Here is a 20,399-nt window from a genome sequence, read left to right on the forward strand (position 1 = left end):
GTTGCTTTTCCAAAAGAATTTGAGTCATGCATGGGGGTCAGAAAGAAAACTCCTATTAAGGTTTCTCTGCATTCAGGAATGTAAAAATTGACAAGATACCCTAGACTGGATTGCTACTGACTGTCATACACTATATTATAAAACCTGTGCCTAATATAACCAGGCTATTAGATACAACAGCATAGTTAAAAAAGGAGAAGGAGCCAGTAGTGACTGTGATGCATCCTTGAAAAACTTTAGTCTTTAATAATTATAAGTAAAAAAAAAAATGATCACTATAAACCCATTCCCTTTGGTCCTATCACAACACACTGCTCAATTTAAAATAAGTTCTCACAGGATTCTTTCAGGTTTCTGTTGTTGTTATTTACTTGGTTTTATTTCCCGGGAGAGGGGTTATTATGTTTATTTCCATAATTAATTATAGTACTAAACTCAAAGGAGCATACATTTCACAAAGACAAAGCTGGACCATCGGAAAGTAAAAATACAATAAGCTGTTTAGAAAAAACATTAAGTAAGAGTTCCAGTTTTGTAATTTGTATGTCATTTTAGCCCTGACCTAAATACAGTAAGTTTGATTTAGTTACAAAATTTTGGTTATAGAAAAACGGTAGTGAAACTAGGGCTTAAGATCCTATCTCCAATTATGACTCAATGTTATGCTGTTCCAGGAACACAGGCTATAAACCTAGATGCAGTAAGCCATCTCAAAATGAATTTTGTTATTCATAGGAAGAACCCAAAAAAACATTTTATGGAATGAAAAAAAAATCACCAGTGTAAAAACAGCAAAAATTAAATGTGAAAGATACACATTCAAATAGTTTAAGAATTGCATTTTCCAAACATACCTTGTCCATTAATTTACTTGCATGAAGACTCAAGCTATTGAAGAACATTTTTTTGCTAAGCAAATGCATTTCTTCAATGGTAGTCAACAATGTGGTAGCACTATTTCCAACAATGCCACTAAAAGCAAAGAACATTCAGGTTGCAAAACAGGCTAAAACAATTCAGTTATTTAATTGAATTATTTAGAAAGATCTAGATTTAAATAAAAGTTTCTTTTATTACATTTATTGGGGTGACACTGGATAATAGGATTATACGGGTTGCAAATGTACATTTCTATAATACATGAAGTGTATATTGCATTGTGTGCCCACCACCCAAAGTCAAGTAGAAAAAAAAATTTATATAGAAGATTCATAATGATGTAAAAATTTATATCACTAACTGTGAATTAAAACCAATTACTCTGGTATCACATAAAAATGACAGTTTGGTGTGCGTGTTTTTCATTTTGAGTTAGATAATGAAGAAATGAAAACAAAGTACTATATTTTTAATACTTCACAATCTCTTTCAAAAAAACAGTGGGTTAGAACAGACTCATAATATGCAAACCTGTATTTCTATTTTTCCGCTACTAAAATAAATGCATGTCTTGTTTATCTAAGAATATATAATTTTAATTGTAGGAAAACCATTCCATCAATAGCTCTATTGATAGAACATTTAAATTTTATTAATATTGAGTTTTCCTTGAATTAAAATTGTTATACCATATCAGTAACACACCTATAAATTATACATTTTTTTTCAAAATTTATAAAGCTACCTAAGTAGCAGATATATATTTAGAGTAATTATGAGTAATATGATATTTTGAAATAATCAGCCCATCTGTAATTCTTAATTTGCCATTACAAGGATATTTCTTTAGACCCATCCAAAGGGGTTTTCCATTTTTCCCAGGATATAAGACAATCATGTATATAAGAAAATTCCCAATTTGATTTTCCTAATTCGTGTACTGAAAGTGATTTTAAAATGTGTTTTTAGGGGAAAAGGGTTTTGTTGATGCAAAAATATACTGTAATCCCGAAGGAAATAATTTCCACAGGCAAAATAACATATTACTTACTATACTAAAAAATGTTTTAGATTGCTAAAAATACATATAATGGTATTAATAACAGTAAATAATAAGCAAAAAATATAGCAAATTGACTGAGAACTGACATACTGCATAGGCTATAAGAGTAAACACTAATACTATATATTTTAATATATTCTGAAATAAATATATATTGGGACAATGTAAGGTATTACATACAAATTCCCTGATATAGAAGACGAGAACTAAATTCTTTTATACAATGCTCCTCCTCCACCTCAATACATCAAACTTCATCTTTTCCAGGCTTCCTAATTGTTATATCATAGCACTCTAGTAAATAAATATTCAATGTTTCATTATTACAAGCATGTAAATACTATTCAGAGCTGACCAAGTGTGCTAGGGGCAGGGGCCTGACAAAAAAAGAATTACTAAGTAGGCTGAGGGGCAGGGACCATGGGAGAGAAAAATGGCTAATTATCTCGCTAGAAAAGAAATGTGTTATGATTGAACCCAGCCAGGTGTGACCCTGCTCGTAAATTTTATGTAAACTTTTTACCCTGCCAGTACCAGGAACGGCTAATGAACCGCTTTGCAATTTGTTTTTTTCTTTTTTAAAAAAAATACTTTGTAGTGTTGCAGATAAAAGTTCTTGCTGTACTCTTGGTCTGCACTGCAAGCTGTGGGCTCTTACGGGAAAGACACGGCTGGCAGTCAGCTGGCTAGCTTAATAAAGGCTCTTAAAATTTAAATTCTGAGTTGGTGGTCTATCTCGCTGAGCTAACCCATAACACAAGGAATCAGGGAATCCAAAACAAGAGAATGAGCAGGCTTGTGACAAGACAAATCCCAGGGTAATATCCATGCAGTAGCCTAGAGAGCAACTAGTTTAGACTGGAGAAGTAGAATGGGGGCTCTGAAAGGGATGTGGGGAAGAGAAGAGAGGAGGTAAATTGGGTGTTCTTGAATATATGGTAGAAAATGCAGTCTACTTAATAGTTTAGGTCTAAAATAGTGATAAGGACATAGAAAAGCAAGTATAAAACCAAGCAATTATTAACTACAGAAAGAAAAAGTTTTACCAGAAAGAAAATGCAATGAAAGTATTCTGGATTCCCTGTTTCCTGGATTCCAAATCTTCCCTTTTTTGGTTTACTTCTGCATTGTGATGGAATCTATATCCTTCAGTAGTTTTAATGTACAGGAGAAAAAAAATTTTTGGAACTTGCATTATCTCCTATTTTTCCCCAACTTTAGTGCCTATTCCTTTCCAGTTTTCTTTGGGGGTTTCTTCTCTTCTTAACCACTAAATAAATAAATATTACAAGCATGTAACTATTCAGAGCTGACCTCATCTAGTTCACAGATATGTCCTATGAAAGGGCGAGGGCTATGCCCTCCATCTTACCCTGGATCCTCCATGTTGGGGCAGAGGCCATGTGCTCAGAAAAGTGCCTTCTTCCCGAGCCCAGGCCACTGCTGGCCACGCCCGGGATTTCTTTGAACTAACCAATGACAAGCAAGGGATGTGCGCGCCTTAGAGATGACCACATCCTGTGTAGCAAGACCCGACCTGCGCCTGGCCAATCGGCAGGGCCCACAGCCAGCTCCCCACCCCTCACTATTAAAGCCCTGATTTTCTCATGGGTCTCACTCGGTTTCCGGTCGCTGCGTCGACTGGAGGCCCGGGTCGGGTTAGCTAACTCAATAAAGAACCTTCTGCTTTTGCATCGGACTGGCTCCCTGGCATGGTTTCTTGGGGATCTTGAATTCTGGGCATAACATCCTACTGGCTATAACTGGCTATCTCCAAAACCAACTACTTTTCACCATCTCCAAGACTATCACAAACTGCTTCCTAAATGCCTTCTTTGTTCCCCTTTTGCCCTACCACATTACATTATCCACAGAGTACCCAGAGTCAAATTAATCATAAATCAGCTCAAGTCTTTCAAAACTCTCCCACATCTTCCCCAACCCACTCAGTATAAAAATCTAAAACCCTTGGAGAAAAAATGGCGACCAAATAGGCAGACATGTCATGCACCTCATCCAGGGGACAGGCAGAAATATAACTAAATCAGAAAACAACCAACTGGAATTAACAAACTAAGCACAGCTGAGGAGAAAAGCTACAAAAAGGAAGGGCAGAAAACACCTAGAGACCAGTAGGAAGAACAGGACATGGGTTTGAGAGGGCTGGCAGGCCAAGAGGTAGAGGAAGAAGCTGCATTAGGGGAGTGCCAGCTCCCTCAGGAAAATAGAAGCCCTGCCCAGGCTAAGCACCAAACCTGCATCCCTTGGCAACAGGCTTAACAGTCAACTGTGTAAAGAAGCAACAGAGTTGCTTGCTACCATGATGCCATGAGGGGAAAACAGCACAGTGCTGTGGGGAGAGAAAGCCGTGGTTTCCTTCTTGTTTTTGGTTTGTTTTGTCTTGTTTTTCCTCTCTAATCCCAGAACATAGGACTTTTCAATTGCAAACACTCACCTGAGGCTGGAGCTCACAGAGGCAGGCACAGACTCGAGGTGCCTGAGGGGAGGCTGAGGAGGGAAGCAGGGCAGGGAGACATTGGCCAGGGGCCCTGCATCTGGTCTTAAGCATCCAAACTTAAGGGGCCATTTTCCCCCAAAGAAGCTGGCCCCTCCCAGTAGCCTCAGGTGACATAGACTGCCACACCCTTCATTCCAAGCTTTAGAGAAGGAAACAAAGGCAAAAGCCAAGCCTACAGGTCTGAATAGGAGCCCTTAGTGACTGCATTGGAAGAGGAGCCTTCAGCCCTGCTATTCTGGGAACCAGACCCATAAAAACTCCAGGTTTCCAGCCAACCCCAGTGGTCTCCTTACCAACCAATGATTCCTGACCAATCAAGGGCAGGGTAATATTTTGGGCCACTCACGAAGGAGTAGCTCTGGGTCAGGAAAAAATACCTATCTTATTTCCTGAAAGCGAAACAGCACCAACTACACCTAAAACCTGGTCAGAAACAGATGCTTGAGTGATTAAAACTGACAGCTGGCACATAGGAAAAGAGGGCAGAATGGCCCTGCCTGCTTGTAGCCAAGGTCTACAGAGACTGACATAAGCAGAGGACCTGCGGACCACTTGGAGCTTCAAGTAAGGTGCTAAAAGCCTGACAGTGGCCAGCCAGCACCTAAGTACCTAACAAAAAGTCCAGAATTAGCAGACAGAACAGAAGAGTGCAGTCCTAAACCAGTTCCCAGGGAGCATTAAAACTCAGCTGAAGTGAACAACACTTCACTTTGTATTTTTTATTTATTTTTATTTTTTATTACTTTTTTAATATTATTTTTTGCACCTCTTTCTTCCTCTCTTCTCTCATTTTTTACTCCCATTTTGCTTCTCCTTTTCCTGTTTTAGTATTTCTCTTTCTTTTTTCCCATTTAAAAACATTGATCTTCTTTATCTGCTTTATTGATGTGTCATTATTCTAATCTCTGTTGATTTATTCATATATCTAATTGCCTCTTCCCTGCTCCTACTCCATTTGCACTTCTCTTAGCTATTTCTTAACTACACAATTTTTTTTCTTTTCTCTTGTTCTTTTCTTCTTCTATTTTTTTTAACTTGTTTCACTTCCTAAATTTAGTCCTATCTTCTCTCTCATCTATTCTCCTTTAAAAAATTTTTTTTAAATCTTTTCATCTTTACTTCTCATTTCTTTTCTCTTTCCTCTATTCTAAACCATGATCCTTCCTTTACTCATCCAAATCCTTAACCTAATTTTCTTTATTTAAGCTCTGCATAAACAGATTCTGCCCCGCCCTTTTCTCTTGGTGTTTTTTGTTAGCGCTTTTAGGTTTATTTGTTTGTTTTGTTGTGTTTTCTCCCCACATTTCTTTTTTTTTTATTTCCTGCTATTATTCTTGCTCGCTTTCCTCATTCTCTTCTCTCTGGTGGTCACTTTTATTGGGGTCATAGGTGTCTTGTGTACATTCGTGTTCTGTTCTGTCTGTGTTGTGTCTTTTAATGTTGTATTTTGTGCTGCTCTGTAAGCTTGGCATGACATGGTAGGGACTGTTCCACATAATCCAACACCCTGAGAGGAGACTTCATCAAAGAAAGGGACAAAAACATTTAAGACCCAACTACATCAGGAGAACCCAAATATCTCAAGTAGGGACCTCCCTAGAACATCCAGCCCAGGAGACCTGAGATACTGCGCCACTGGGTCCCACAAAAATCTGGTACATAATACCAATTTTAAAAATCTGAGTGGCATAGCAATCTGATTTAATACATAGAAATAATTACAAAGGAACAGCAAAAAGAGGAGACAAAGAAACAATGCCCAAGTGAAAGAAAAGGAGGAATCACCAGAAAGGGAACTAAATGAAATGGAGGCAAGCAATTTGTCAGAGAAAGATTCAGACTAATGATTATAAGGATGCTCAAACATCTGGATAAGAAATTCACCAGCATGTGTAAAAATCAAAGGGAAATGAAGAATGACATAGCTGTAATAAAGAACACAATGGAAGGTTTCAACAGTAGACTAGAAGAAGCTGAGGACCAAATCAGCAAGTTAGAAGTTGGAAGAACACCTAAGCAGAACAGCAACTGGAAAAAATAATTAAACATCAGGAGGAGAATCTAAAGGAGCTCTGGGACAATACAAAACAACACCCACATAATAGGAGTGCCAGAAGGAGAGAAAGCTGAGCAAGGAATAGAAAACCTATTTGAAGAAATAATAACAGAAAAATTCCCTGACTTTGGGAAGAAAAAGAGTCACAGAAGTCCAAGAAGCACAGAGAATCCCAAACAAGATGAACCCAAAACAACTGACACCAAGACACATTGTAATTGAACTGGCAAATGTCAATGAGAAAGTAAGAATCTTAAAGGCTGCCAAAGCGAGACAGAAAATTACCTACAAGGGATTTCACATTAGACTATCAAGTGACTTCTCAACAGAAACACACCAGGCCAAAAGGGAACAGAATGAAGTATACAAAGTGATGCAAAGCAAGGGCCTGAATCCAAGAATACTATACCCAGCAAGGCTATCATTCAAAATTGAAGGGGAAATCAGGAGCTTCACAGAAATAAAAGGCTAAGGAGGTTTATTACCACTGAGCCAGCAATGCAAGAAATGCTAAAGGAACTGTTGTAAAAAGAACAAATAGAAAGGGAAGAAGGAACACAGGCATAAAGAATAAAAATGGCAACAAACATGAACCTATCCTATATAATAAAAGGCTAATATGCAAATCGACCAAACAGTGGAATAACCGGTTGCTATGATGCGCACTGACTACCAGGGGGCAGATACTCAATGCAGGAGCTGCTCCCTGGCGGTCAGTACCCTCCCACAGGGGGAGCACCACACAGCCAGAAGCCGGCTCACAGCTGGTGAGCGCAGTGGCAGTGGCAGGAGCCTTTCCCGCCTCTGCGGCAGTGTTAAGGATGTCCAACTGCTGGCTTAGGCTTGCTCCACCGGGCCTAAGCCATCAGTCAGACATCCCCCAATGGCTCCAGGACTGCCAAAGGGCACAGGCCAGGCTGAGGGACCCTCCCCCCCGAGTGCATGAATTTCGTGCACCAGGCGTCTAGTAAACAATAACCTTAAACGTAAATGGATTCAATGCTCCAATCAAAAGACATAGGGTAGCTGAATGATAAGAAAACATGACCCATATATATGTTGTCTACAAGAAATACACCTTACAACAAAGGACACACACAGACTGAAAGTGAATGGATAGAAAACAATTTTCCAGGCAAGTGGAAATGAAAAAAATGCTGGAGTAGCAATACTTGTATCTGAGAAAATAGGCCTCAAATTGAAGGCCATAACAAGACATAAGGAAGGTCACTTCATAATACTAAAGGAATCAATACAATAAGAGCCTCTAACTCTCATAAACATATATGCACCCAATACAGGAGCATCTTAATATATATAAAAACTCCTGAAGGATATCAAAGGAGCAATTGACAGAAATACAATCAGAGTAGCGGACTGTAATAGCCCGTTGACATCACTGGATAAATCTTCTAGACAAAAAAATCAACAAGGAAACAGCAATCCTAAATGACACTCTAGAACAGTTGGAAATAATTAACATCTTCAGAACATTCCACCCCAAAGCTACAGAAAATACATTATTCTCAAGTACACATGGGACATTTTCAAAAATAGACCACATGTTAGGACACAAGCTAAGTCTTTACAAATTCAAGAAGATTGAAATCATACCAAGCATCTTCTCAGACAAAAATGGCATGAAATTAGAAATCAGCTGCAATAAAAACACTCAAAAACAATCAAATACATGGAGCCTAAGTAGCATGCTATTAAACAATGAGTGGGTTACCAAAGAGATCAAAGAAGAAATAAAAAACATCCTGGAAACAAATGAAAATGAACACACAACAATCCAAAACCTATGGGAAACAGTGAAAGCAGTCCTGAGAAGGAAGTTCATGGCACTACAGGCCTACCTCATAAAAAACTGGTAATAAGTTATCTCACCCTGAAACTTAAAGAACTAGAAAGAGAGCAACAAGAAAAGCCCAGAACAAGCAGAAGGAAGGAAATAATAAAGATCAGAGCAGAAATAAATGACATAGAGACCAAAAAAAGAAATACAAAAGATCAATAAAACCAAGAGCTGCTTCTTCAAAAGGATAAACAAGATTGATGGTCCTCTAGCCAGGCTCAACAAGAAACAAAAAGAGAGGACCCAAATAAACAAAATCAGAAATGAAAGAGGTAAAGTTACAAGTAACCCCACAGAAAAAAAACAAAGGATTGTAATAAAATACTATGAAAGACTTTATTCCAACAAATGGGACAAGTTTGACAAAATGGACATATTCCTAGAAAAATACAACCTTCCAAAACTCATTCAGGAAGAATCAGAAAACCTGAATATACCAATGACTGCTAATGAAATTGAAGCAGTAATAAAAATAAATAAAATAAAATGAAAAAAAACTCCCAGCAAACAAAAGCCCTGGTTCAGAGGGACTCACAGGAGAATTTACCAAATATTCAAAGAAGTAATACCTCTATTGAAACTATTCTAAAAAATTCAAGAAGAAGGAACACTTCCAAACTCTTTCTATGAGGCCAGCATTACCCTAATTCCAAAACCACATAAAGCCATGACAAAGAAAGAGAACTTCAGGCCAATATCTCTGATGAATATAGACACTATCCTCAATAAAATTTTAGGGAGGGAGAAGGATGGGAGCAGGCAGGAAGAGGTTAATGGGGGGAAAAAAGAGGACCTACATAATACTTTCAACAATAAAGATTTTTTTTTTTAATCTAAACTCTCACCGTGTCCTACAAAGTCCTATATCATCTGGCCTCTGCCTACCTCTGTGATTTCATTGCCCCCTAATTCATTCCACTCCCACCACTGGCCTTCCTTCTCCTCTACAATGCAAACTTCTCATGGCTTTAAGGCCAGTGTATGAACCTACATAGAGCACTCTTCTCCAAGGTATTTTCAATCCCAACACCTTTAGATTATTCAGATCTCTATTTAAATATCCTCCACCAAAAGACCTTCAAAAACAGTCACACATATATACACCTACTCATTCATGGCCACTCCTTATACTTTCTACTTTCTTTGTCCTGCTTTATTTCTCCTTAGTGTCCTTTCACACTACTGAAAATTATTTTATACTTGTTTGTCTCTGCCATTAGAATGTAAGTTTAAACTTTGTTCATTGCCATTTTATTAGAACCTAGAAGAATGACATTTATAGTCAACTTTTCAAATTGACTAAATGATAAAATGTGTGTACAAGTAGAAGAGTACATGTAAAACTATCAAAATATCTTAACTGTCATCTTCAAAATTATTGTCTTCAAAGGTAGAAAAATTATAATTGTCAAAGCCTTAAAATTTACTACTGTATTCAGAATCCAAATTATTTTATTCTTAACACTAGAGGCCCGATGATCGAAATTCGTGCAAGGGGCGGGGGGGTGTCCCTCAGCCCAGCCTGCACACTCTCCAATCTGAGACCCCTCAGGGGATGTCCGACTGCCGGTTTAGGCCCGATCCCTGGCTGCCTGCCTGCCTGATTGCCCCTAACTGATTCTGCCTGCCAGCCTGATCACCCCCTAACCACTCCCCTGACAGCCTGATCAATGCCTAACTGCTCCCCTGTCAGCCCGATTGCCCCCAACTGCCCTCCTCTGCAGGCCTGGTCACCCCTAACTGTCCTCCTCTGCAGGCCTGGTCACCCCTAACTGTCCTCCCCTGCAAGCCTAGTCGCCCCCAACTGCCCTCCCCTGCTGCACCAGTCACCCCTAACTTCCCTCCCTTGCTAGCCTGGTCACCTCTAACTGCTCTCCCCTGCTGGCCTGGTCACCCCTAACTGTCCTCCCCTGCAGGCCTGGATGGCCCCAACTGCCCTCCCCTGCAGGCCTAATCGCTCCCAACTGCCTCCCTTTCAGGCCTGGTCACCCCTAACAGCTCTCCCCTGCAGGCCTGGTCCCCTCCACTGATCTCCCCTGCAGGCCTGGTCACCCCCAACTGCCCTCCTCTGCAGGGCTGGTCCCTCCCAACTGCCCTCCCCTGCAGGCCTGGTCACCCCCAACTGCCCTCCTCTGCAGGGCTGGTCCCTCCCAACTGCCCTCCCCTGCAGGCCTGGTCACCCTCAACTGCCCTCCTCTGCAGGGCTGGTTCCCCCCACTGCCCTCCCCTACTGGCCTAATAGCCCTCAACTGCCCTCCCCTGCCAGCCATCTTGCGGCAGCCATCTTTGACCACATGGGGGCAGTCATCTTGTGTGTTGGAGTGATGGTCAATTTGCATATTACCTCTTTATTAGATAGGATTCTCTGCATTAGAATTGAGTTATCATTATCTTCAAATAATAAATTTCATTCACTTCCATATCGGCATTACTACATAGATAACTTAATTATTTTACCACTGTTGTTGCATAATACAGCATAAACTATGTGTTAGCTGCTTTCAGCTCTTAAGTATGTATCATTCTCTTATTTTAGGAAGCCTATACCTTACAATTGAAATTAATTTATTGCTTTTGAGTCATGGCAAGTGATAAATTTATATCTAAAATTTTAGAGAACCCAAATCCTATCTCTGATCAGTTGCATGGTTAGTTTTATTTGAAAATCTACCAGTAGGACAGGAAATCAATCTCTTAGCTGTGAAGTTTTGAATGTTTAATCTCAGTCATTAGAATCTAGGTAATATCATTGCCATAGTCTTTTGGTGATTTGCAAACTAGTGATCCTTACACCTCTCTGAAGGGGCGAGGGCTACGCCCTCCATCTTGCCCTGTATCCTCCATCTTTGGGCAGCCATATGTTCAGCAAGGCTTCTTCCTGGAAGCCCAAGCCTCTGCTAGCCACACCCAGGACTTTTTTAAACTAACCAATGACAATCAAGGGAAGTACGTGCCATAGATATGATCACATCCTGTGTAACAAGACACCGACTTGCACCTGGCCAATCGGCAAGGCCCACAGTCCCCTCTCCTCCCCTTACTCCACCCCCCTATAAAACTCCTCTTCCCACCGGGCTAGCACTCTCTCTGCCACTTACTGCTGTACCAGTAAGGAGGGTAGGGGAGCCAAGCCCGGGTTTGAATAAAAGACTCTCTGCTTTTGCATCAGACTTGGCTGGCTCCCTGGTGTGGTCTCATGGGGATCTTGAAATCTGGGCATAACACTCTCCAGGAACTATTAGTTATAATAATTATCTTCAATTTTAACAATGGACATTCTATTCCTCATACTGTCATACTGGATAAAAATTATTTTTTAAATCATTTTTAATGAACTAATATGGAAACTATCAAAAATAAAGTTTGAAAAGACAGTGTTTTAACATAACAACATATATAATATAGTCTTAAGGTGACATTTATAATAAAGCTCCAGTGTAGGTGAATACCATCAACATATATATATGCAAAGCTAAAATGAATGCAAACTTTGGAGTCAAAGATTATATTTTAAACTAGAGACCCAATGCATAAAATCGTGTACCAGTGGGGTCCCTCAGTCTGGTCTGCGAAATTGGGCTGAAACCGGCTCTCCGACATACCCCGAGGGGTCCCAGATTGCAAGAGGGTGCAGGCCAGGCTGAGGGACCACACCAGTGCACGATCGGAGCCGGGGAGGGATAGGAGAGGTTGGCCAGCCGGGGAGGGACCACGGGAGGGCTCCAGGGTGTGCCCAATCTATCTCACTCAGTCCTGATGGGCTGGACCCCAGCAGCAAGCTAACCTACCAGTCAGAGCATCTGCCCCCTGGTGGTCAGTGCACACCACAGTGACTGGTGGACCGGTCGACTGTCTGCCCCTTGGTGGTCAGTGCACATCATAGTGAGCAGTTGAGCGGCCTTAGCATATTAAACTTTGATTGGTTGAACAGCAGACTGGTCGACCGGACACTTAGCATATTAGGCTTTTATTATATAGGATAAGACAAATGGTCCTTAATCAGATAAAAGTAGGTTTTATTTAGAGACACTAAAACAGCTTTTATTTAGAGATGCTAAAGTACCTTTATTTAGAGAAGATAAAGCTATGGTTTTGTTTTGTCACTAATAGAAAACTAAATGGTAAAAAAAAATTTATGTTATTTACATCCAGAATAGGATATTTAACTTATTATGCCTTATTCTGAGTATAATATATAGTGCTCTGGGTGCTATAAATCTATTTTACTAGTGCATTTACAATGTTATCTATGTTGTGGATGTATGTAAGCATGTATATAATTTTGTTTGAAGAATAAAAGCAAAAGGAAACAGTAGACCTGAAAAAATGACACAGATAATTATGCATATGGTTCATTCATTCATGTGGAAGTTCTACCAGTTATACTTAGTCATACAAACAATGAAAATTAAAAAAAAAGAAATCTTACACTGTTCTAACTGAACTGAGGTATCACAGGATTTAACAAGCACATTTAACCATTCCACTTACCTGATTGTATGATGGTAAAATTTTAGGAGGTTAGAAATTTTATATAATAAAACCGCTCCAGGTTCAGCGACTATTACTTGTTCAATTCGAACCTATTAAAACATGTGAGAAAAATATTAAACATTTCTTAAAAGCATAACTTTTCTTCACTAATCATTATGTTAAAGAAAGCATTAAAAATAATAAAACTTTATTGTGGTAGAAATCATAAAATCCCTTCTAAATAAAGGATTTCAGAATATTAAATGATAGAGGATGGGAAAATAACAAAAATACTTTAACAGATATACTCTACAAAAAAATAATTGCTTATCCACAGAATTTGGCTTAAAGCAGTTGCTACCAGAAATAATCAATAGAATAATGAGCCCAGCCAAAGTGGCTCATTGGTTAAGCATCAACCTTAACCACTGAGGTCAGGGTTTGATTATTGGTAAGAATAAATCATGAAACTTCTGGATTTCAGTGTCTATACAGTAAACTGAAGTCAGTCAACAAGGAAAAATAAACCAACAATTGCAAATTACTCTTTAATAAAGAAAAACAACATCTATTGCAGGCCTTATAGAAGCCAAGAACTACATACTTCATCTACAGTTTTCTCAGTTCATCCCTACACCCCTTGATGGTAGATATTTTTATATACAGGTTTATTAACATGAGAAAATTAAGGTGCAGAAGAGTTAGACAATTTGAACAAGTGAACACAACTAAGTTGCAAAGTGGGAATTCTAATTTTGACTTCAAATTCTGTTTCCTGTACTACAAATAGTATTGATAATAACACATACTTATTATTTTATCCTTGGATTTATTATTTATTGCTATCACAAAAGTTTACTATACTTGAAGCAATAAAATAAATGGAAAAGTTGTTAGTAAATCTGTTAAGTGTTCAGAAATTAGTTACTTCAATTCAAGGGATTGACAAATTACTATTGGAAACATAATAGGTAAAAATAAATCAACATATGCAAACTAAGAATGTCTCAAATTTTCTTTCTTAGAAAATTAACAATAATTATTTTTAAATATACATTATTATGTACAATACTGTGTTAATTTGACAAAATTACAGCTTTAATTCAGGCTGTTATCAGTGTGTTTAAACTCATAAGAATAAGGGCATAATTTAACCAGATACCATATAACATACATAAAAACAAAATGTTTTACCTTTAGAGGCCTGCACACCCCCTCAGTGATATGCCCAACAACTTCTTGAATATTTTCTTCAACACCTACAATTAATTATAACATAACTCAAAAATTTTTCCATATTACATTTCACTTTCAAAAAACTGAAAAAATACTACATATTACTAATGGCACTAACAACAAACATTTGAAATAAATGTAATCATATTTTATTAAGTTCAATATCCCGTAGGCCATTATTAATTATGTTAATATCTGAGTTTAGAGCCTAGTTAATTCATTTGACTAAAAAATTGATTAATTTAGTGATTGATAAAGTGAACACATTTTTTTTGTGAAAAAGTAAATATATGAGTCAAAGGAGAGTGTAAAAGATATTAATTGAAGGAAGCACTGTGAAGATTTATTAGCATTTGTTCTCCAACCACCTTATTCTAGGCAGTGAGAAAAATGGAAACCACACCTTGCAATCTAATGGAAAAGCTAAAATTTACTAAGTACTATTTATCAAGCTCTGTACTAGGTACTTGACATTTACTGCTTATAACCACCTTCATTTTTACAGATGGTAAAACCGAGGCTTAGAAGAATTAAGCCATTCCCATAGAATAACCTATTTCATCTAACTCCAATCTATTTTCTTCTCAGGTCTTAACACTGTCTCTCATACTAAGTTTTCTGAAACATTTTTTAAGAAATACATTTTCTTAAACTGGGTACTAAAGGATAACAGAAACCAACTTTAAAAATTCAGACTTTGTGTCTATCTAACAAATATGTTGGAATACCAAAGAGTTAAAAATGAGGAGGTTAAGTCTTATCACCAATTTGTACAATGGCCTCTTGTGCAGCTCATGTGCTGAACCAGAATGATAAGGGCCCAAGCTATGCAAAACAAAAGTGATTCCAGTGACAATAATTCCCTTCACTGCCTATCAATAACAGAATATCTTAATTAACCATTAGCCCCCTCTATAACATTCAACTTCAGGTAGTCAAAACAAAGATCTGAACTTCTGTGAACAAAAGACTTTAGCAATTCAAAAATAGTAATTTTTCTTCCTTGAAATTGAAACCAAAATTTTAAGTACATTTAGTACATAGTTAATTATGCAAAAAACTTTAAAACTCACATGAGAATTAAAAGAAGGGTTGGTTAGTAGGAGTCAAAGAATTAGCAGCTTAATGACCAAGTCACTTAGTCAGCTTACTCACACCTAAATTGCCTTTAAAGTGATGTGGCATGGAAGATCTGAGATAATGTATGCTAAAGCAGTGCCTTAAAAGAAAAGCAGAGGACTCCAGATTTGATATGGTAGGGTCCACTATAAAGGTGTGAACAGTTGTGTGACAAGGATAAAGGGGATAGAGAAGAAAGTTTATTAGCAGAAAAAGAAAAACAGGAAGAGGAAATTTAATTAGGATGCTTATTGTACCTTGTAGGTGAGAAAAGCTTCTCCCTGTGAAGAAGTGATCAGTAAGTATAGAAACAGAGAAGTCTTGTGTTATTTTATATATTTAGACATTAGCAATACAATTGGAGGGCCCACCTTGTGTAGTTACATGCTTTAAGAGAGCTTCAAGGTGTTCTTTTTCAGAAGCAGTAGCTTGATGGAGCCAAGCCAACATATCTCCTACATATCTAATGAAAAAACTAAATATTAGTAAAGATTCCCTTCAGAAAACCATCAAATATTCCAATATTGTCTGATTACCATACCTTAAAGGGTCATGGGAGTGCATTTCAATGGGTCTAGGTGTACCTCCTGGGCCCCCTCTTGTAAGAGCATCAATAAATCCACGGACAACTGTACTTCTTCTGGCTGTTCCAAATTCATCTAAGGTATACCTAGAAGAAACAAGTAATATAAAAAATAATTGTTTTCTTCCTAATGTTTGTATCAAACTATTCATGCAATTTCTAAGATAAGCAAGACATCTATAAAGCTTCTTTACACAACTCTCTTAAGCAATATTGTTTTTAAACAAGGAAAATATAGGAAACATGGTATCACAATGAAAATTCAATCTAAAAGTATACAACTTCACTACTGTTAAGAAAGAATGCTGGGATCTGGGATTAATCACAGAGGCAGTGACAAAAAAAAAAAAAAAAAAAAAAAAAAAAGCCCTGGCTGATGTGATTCAGCTGGTTGGACATTGTCCTGTGCCCTGAAGGGCTGACACTTTGATTCCTGGTCAGGGCACATGCCTGGGTTGCAGTCTCAATCCTGGGGGGTGGGGCATGCAGGAGGCACCCGATTGATGTCTCACTCTGACATTAATGTTTCTTTCTCCCTCTCCCCCTCTCTCTAAAAATCAATAAAAATATTTTTTTAAAAGCAAAAAAAGCAATGAATTAGGTAAAAGTAAAAATCAAGGTTAAGGTAGAAATCTTGGACTATTCAAGTTTCATTATCCTCCTAGTCCAAACATGATGCTCCACTGTTCACATAAAGCCACATTATCTAATTCTCAGGGCCAATTACAACTCCGCAATCCAAACTACTAGTACAAGCTTTTTCCTTCCACATTAAAAACCTCTCCTTTATACATATTATCACAACCTACCACCAAATTTGTCCAAAACATACTATTCACATTTAAAAGCTTATTTTGACTCCACTAGTAAATATATGTTTCTTAAATTTACTGATCACCTTAGCATACATAGCAAATAACTTTCTTTTACATATGTTTACATGTCATCAATTCTAGTTGAAAAAGGGGAAGAGACTTTCTAAGGTGAGGGAATTTTAGAGAAGGAAAACTTTGAAATGGGAGATCAAACAATTTGGGGTGAAATTATAGGATGGATTATAGTTGCCACAAGTACCCATTTTTTTGATTAAAATCTCCCTTTGTTTCCCATTATCACCACTATTCCTTACATCCATCACCCAAATGAAAGTTCTTTCTTTTTTAAAAGTACACAGAAAACAAATTTTTTTTCACAGTCCAATGGCAGCAGATTCTAGATCCATTAACTTATAAATGCCTAGGCAGTGTTCTAATAGACTAAATATTAAGAATTATTTTATTACTGTACATATAAACTAAAGCTACCAGGATTTCACAAAGGTTTCCAAAGAATTAATTCCTTCAGCTATACTGCTTTCTTAAATATGCTACTGATTTTTTAATAGAATACATTTTTTTAACACAAGCTGGAAGAAAAAATATTTTTAAATAAAAGTGAAAGTGTAGTGAAGTGATCAATAACTATAAATTTTTAGGAATCTGAACCTTTTAAAAGACCATTCAGCAGTAACCAGATTATGGTTCTTTGTATGTGTTTGCATTCTGTTAAACTGATTTTGCAGTTCCCTGCAATGACATACTAGCAATACGTCAAGATGGAAACAATATCAAGCTCAGTTTTGTTAAACTGTACAACTGCCTTGCATTCACTTTCTATTTTATAAAAACAAATTAGAACAAAAATTTCTATTTTCCTCCTCATGCTCTTAAATTCTCAATGTTTTAGTGTAAAAACTGCATTCTTTTAACTCAGGGGTAGGGAACCTATTTTCTGTCAAGGGCAATTGGATAGTTAGAACATCATTCGCAGACCATACAAAATTATCAACTTAAAAATTAGCCTGCTATATTTGGTCAAACATTTAATTAACTCACCCCTAATGCCTTTGCAGGACCAGACCAAATGATTTCAGGGGCCTTATACGGCTCGAGGGCCGGACGTTCTCCACCCCTTTTAAATAATCACCAATTACATTAAGTGACTTTTGATCAAATGACTACTTATCACAAAACAAAATTCAAAAACTTTCAACTTTTTAAATATAGAAAATTAATCCTCACCCTCAGAACCCAACAATCTGATCAAAAGTTATATTAGAAACTATTGGCATTTTAAAAGAGAAGGGGGGAATTATCAAATCCCACAAACCATGGAATCTAATCTGTATAACTCTATAAAATATCAATAAACAATATTAATGTTAATCCAAGTGCAATAATAGACATAATCTGAAGCAAGAATAATGTAAGCTACAATAAACCTTCAATGATATCTGTAGACATGAAACATCTCTTCCCAGAAATAGAAGAAAACTTCTTTAACCAAAACCAGATTCTTTTCCAGCAAAGGTCAAAAATTCAAAATGCACATTTACAAAGGTGAATGTAAAATTATGTAAATATTCTAAAATGCCTCTAGTAAAATTAAAATGCCCATTTTTTATAATATCTAGCTATAGTGAAAAAGAAAAATTCTGGTCAAAAAGCAAATTAAAAGATGAAAAATTTTGTTCAATAACAAATTAAAGGATAAAAGAACAGTATAAAAGCCTCCTAAGAAATGTAACAAATACAGAAAGAATGAAGAAAAATCAATACTGTACTTATTACATTCTTTATATTTATATTCTGAAGGTTTACCAAAGAAAAGAAGACATCTTTTTTTTTCATTTCCACATATAATAAATTTCATTTTGAAGAAATTTCTGTATTTTGAAGAAATTTCAAAAGTTAAGAATGCATTAGCATTCCAGTTATATATTACTAACAAAAACTGAGTATGGCAACTTTCCCTAAGGACTTCAATAACTGACATTTTTCTTATACATGATACCTACACATCTGAGACACAATAATGAAAAGTAAAGCTAGTGTACATTACTTAAATAACGTTCATATAATGCCATCTGGTGGTTAACATGATACATTAAGTTTGTGCTAAATTTAAAGAATCCACCACTTTGAAGATACATGATTACTGAATGAAAGGCCAATTTTCTTTTTCAGCACTCATCTTATGGTAATCAACTGGTCTTAAAATCCTCCCTTCTCACTCATCTTCCAAGTGCTTCATCTGCACTATTGTCCCCCTATTCCCTGGCATGTGCCCTTCAGAGAAAAATCATCTTTCCTCTTGATTATAGCTCTATTCTTTGTCCTTCAAGCTTCTGCCTGGCTGTCATGGAGACCCTAAAAACATTCCTTTTTAGTTGACAACTTTCCAGTTTATCTCTTTTCAAAATAAAAATAATAGCTAATATTTAGTGATGAGCAAAGTATTATGCTAAACACCTTAAGTGAAAAATATAATTTAATCTTCCCAAGAACCTGTAAGATAGGTACTAATATTATCCTCATTTTACAGCTAAGGAAACAGAAGCTTATAAAGGTGCAAGCAAAGTCTTCTCAAAAAATGTAACTCAGAACACACACACCTTCTAAGCCATTAAACAGATTGCTCCTTTCCAAATGCTGATCAAAAAGCAAAATTTAGTGAAAATATATTTATAATAGAAGTCAGTTGACCTTTTCAAATGTCCAAATACAACGGCATTTTTGTTTTAAAAAAGGTTGGCTTTGTGAACAAACATGAATCTGTGGACAATGTAACACTTATTAAAATCAAACATTAAATGTCTTAGGTACTAAATGACTTATAACCAAACACCAATACCTTAAAGTGAAGAAGCTAGGAAACAAATTTCAAAGTAAATATAATCTAAAGAGCTGGTGACCCATAGTGAACATTAGCTGATCATATGTACATGCACAAGATTTACGGCTATTATGGTCCGGCTCTTACTACTAACCCAATGACCAGTGCAAGCTTTTGCAATGACTGCTCAAAGTTGCATGTTCTTTCTTAATCTGCATCTTGGCAGCTGCTGTTCTCTCAACCTAGGATGTTCTCTGCTCCCATTCTTCCTGGAAAATGCCTATTCAACCTTCAGAACTTACTTTACCTAGTTTCCAGAGGAAACTTTCCCTACTGTTCATCCCTATCTCTTACCACAGAATACTTGAAACATGACCTCTAGAACAGCAACTAGTATATTCATAAAATGGATGTGTTTATATCTGGCTTCATAAACTAAAGCAAATTGAGAGCAGTGTTTCACTGATGTTGTATCTCTAACACAATTCTGCTTAACACAAGAGTGGAATGATATTTTTACACAGCTGTCCCAGCATTTGTGTTCTAGAACCTTATTACAAACTAATGTTCCAATCAGAAAGCAGAGTAATGGGAAATCTTGTAAAATATTACTAGCTTCTGAAAGGCATGATTCAGAGTAAGATTCAATGTGTATGTACAAGTCCACTTCCTTTCTGTCTCCTGAATTATAACTCCTCACTTGGTTGCCCTTTTTTCATATTATTCCAGTCATTAAAAATAAAAAGTATTTCCTTTTATTTTATACTAGGGGCCCGGTACACAAAATTTGTGCACTGGGTGTGTGTGTGGGAGGGGGGGAGTGTCCCTCAGCCCAGCCTGCCCCCTCTCACATACTGGGAGCCCTCAGGCGTTGACACCCATCACCCTCCGATCACCAATCACCGGATCGGCCCCTTGACGACCAGGCCTGAGGCCTCCGGCAGAGGTGTCAGGCCTGGG

The 20,399-nt window shown here is 37.3% G+C and overlaps 1 protein-coding gene across 2 annotated transcripts in view; it reads right to left on the reverse strand.

The window, feature by feature from the left end:
• COG6 (component of oligomeric golgi complex 6) overlaps positions 1-20,399 on the reverse strand; it is a 113,792-nt gene that overhangs the window by 59,877 nt on the left and 33,516 nt on the right. For both annotated transcript variants that reach the window (XM_036299177.1, XM_036299176.1), the window contains exons 9-13: positions 15,744-15,872; positions 15,574-15,665; positions 14,042-14,106; positions 12,866-12,957; positions 855-972 (exon numbers count right to left, since the gene is read on the reverse strand). In XM_036299177.1, coding sequence (XP_036155070.1) covers positions 855-972; positions 12,866-12,957; positions 14,042-14,106; positions 15,574-15,665; positions 15,744-15,872 — 496 coding nt within the window. The remainder of the gene's footprint in view (positions 1-854; positions 973-12,865; positions 12,958-14,041; positions 14,107-15,573; positions 15,666-15,743; positions 15,873-20,399) is intronic.

This window comes from Myotis myotis, unplaced genomic scaffold (assembly GCF_014108235.1).
Source record: "Myotis myotis isolate mMyoMyo1 unplaced genomic scaffold, mMyoMyo1.p scaffold_m19_p_3, whole genome shotgun sequence".
NCBI classification, from domain to species: Eukaryota; Metazoa; Chordata; class Mammalia; order Chiroptera; family Vespertilionidae; genus Myotis; species Myotis myotis.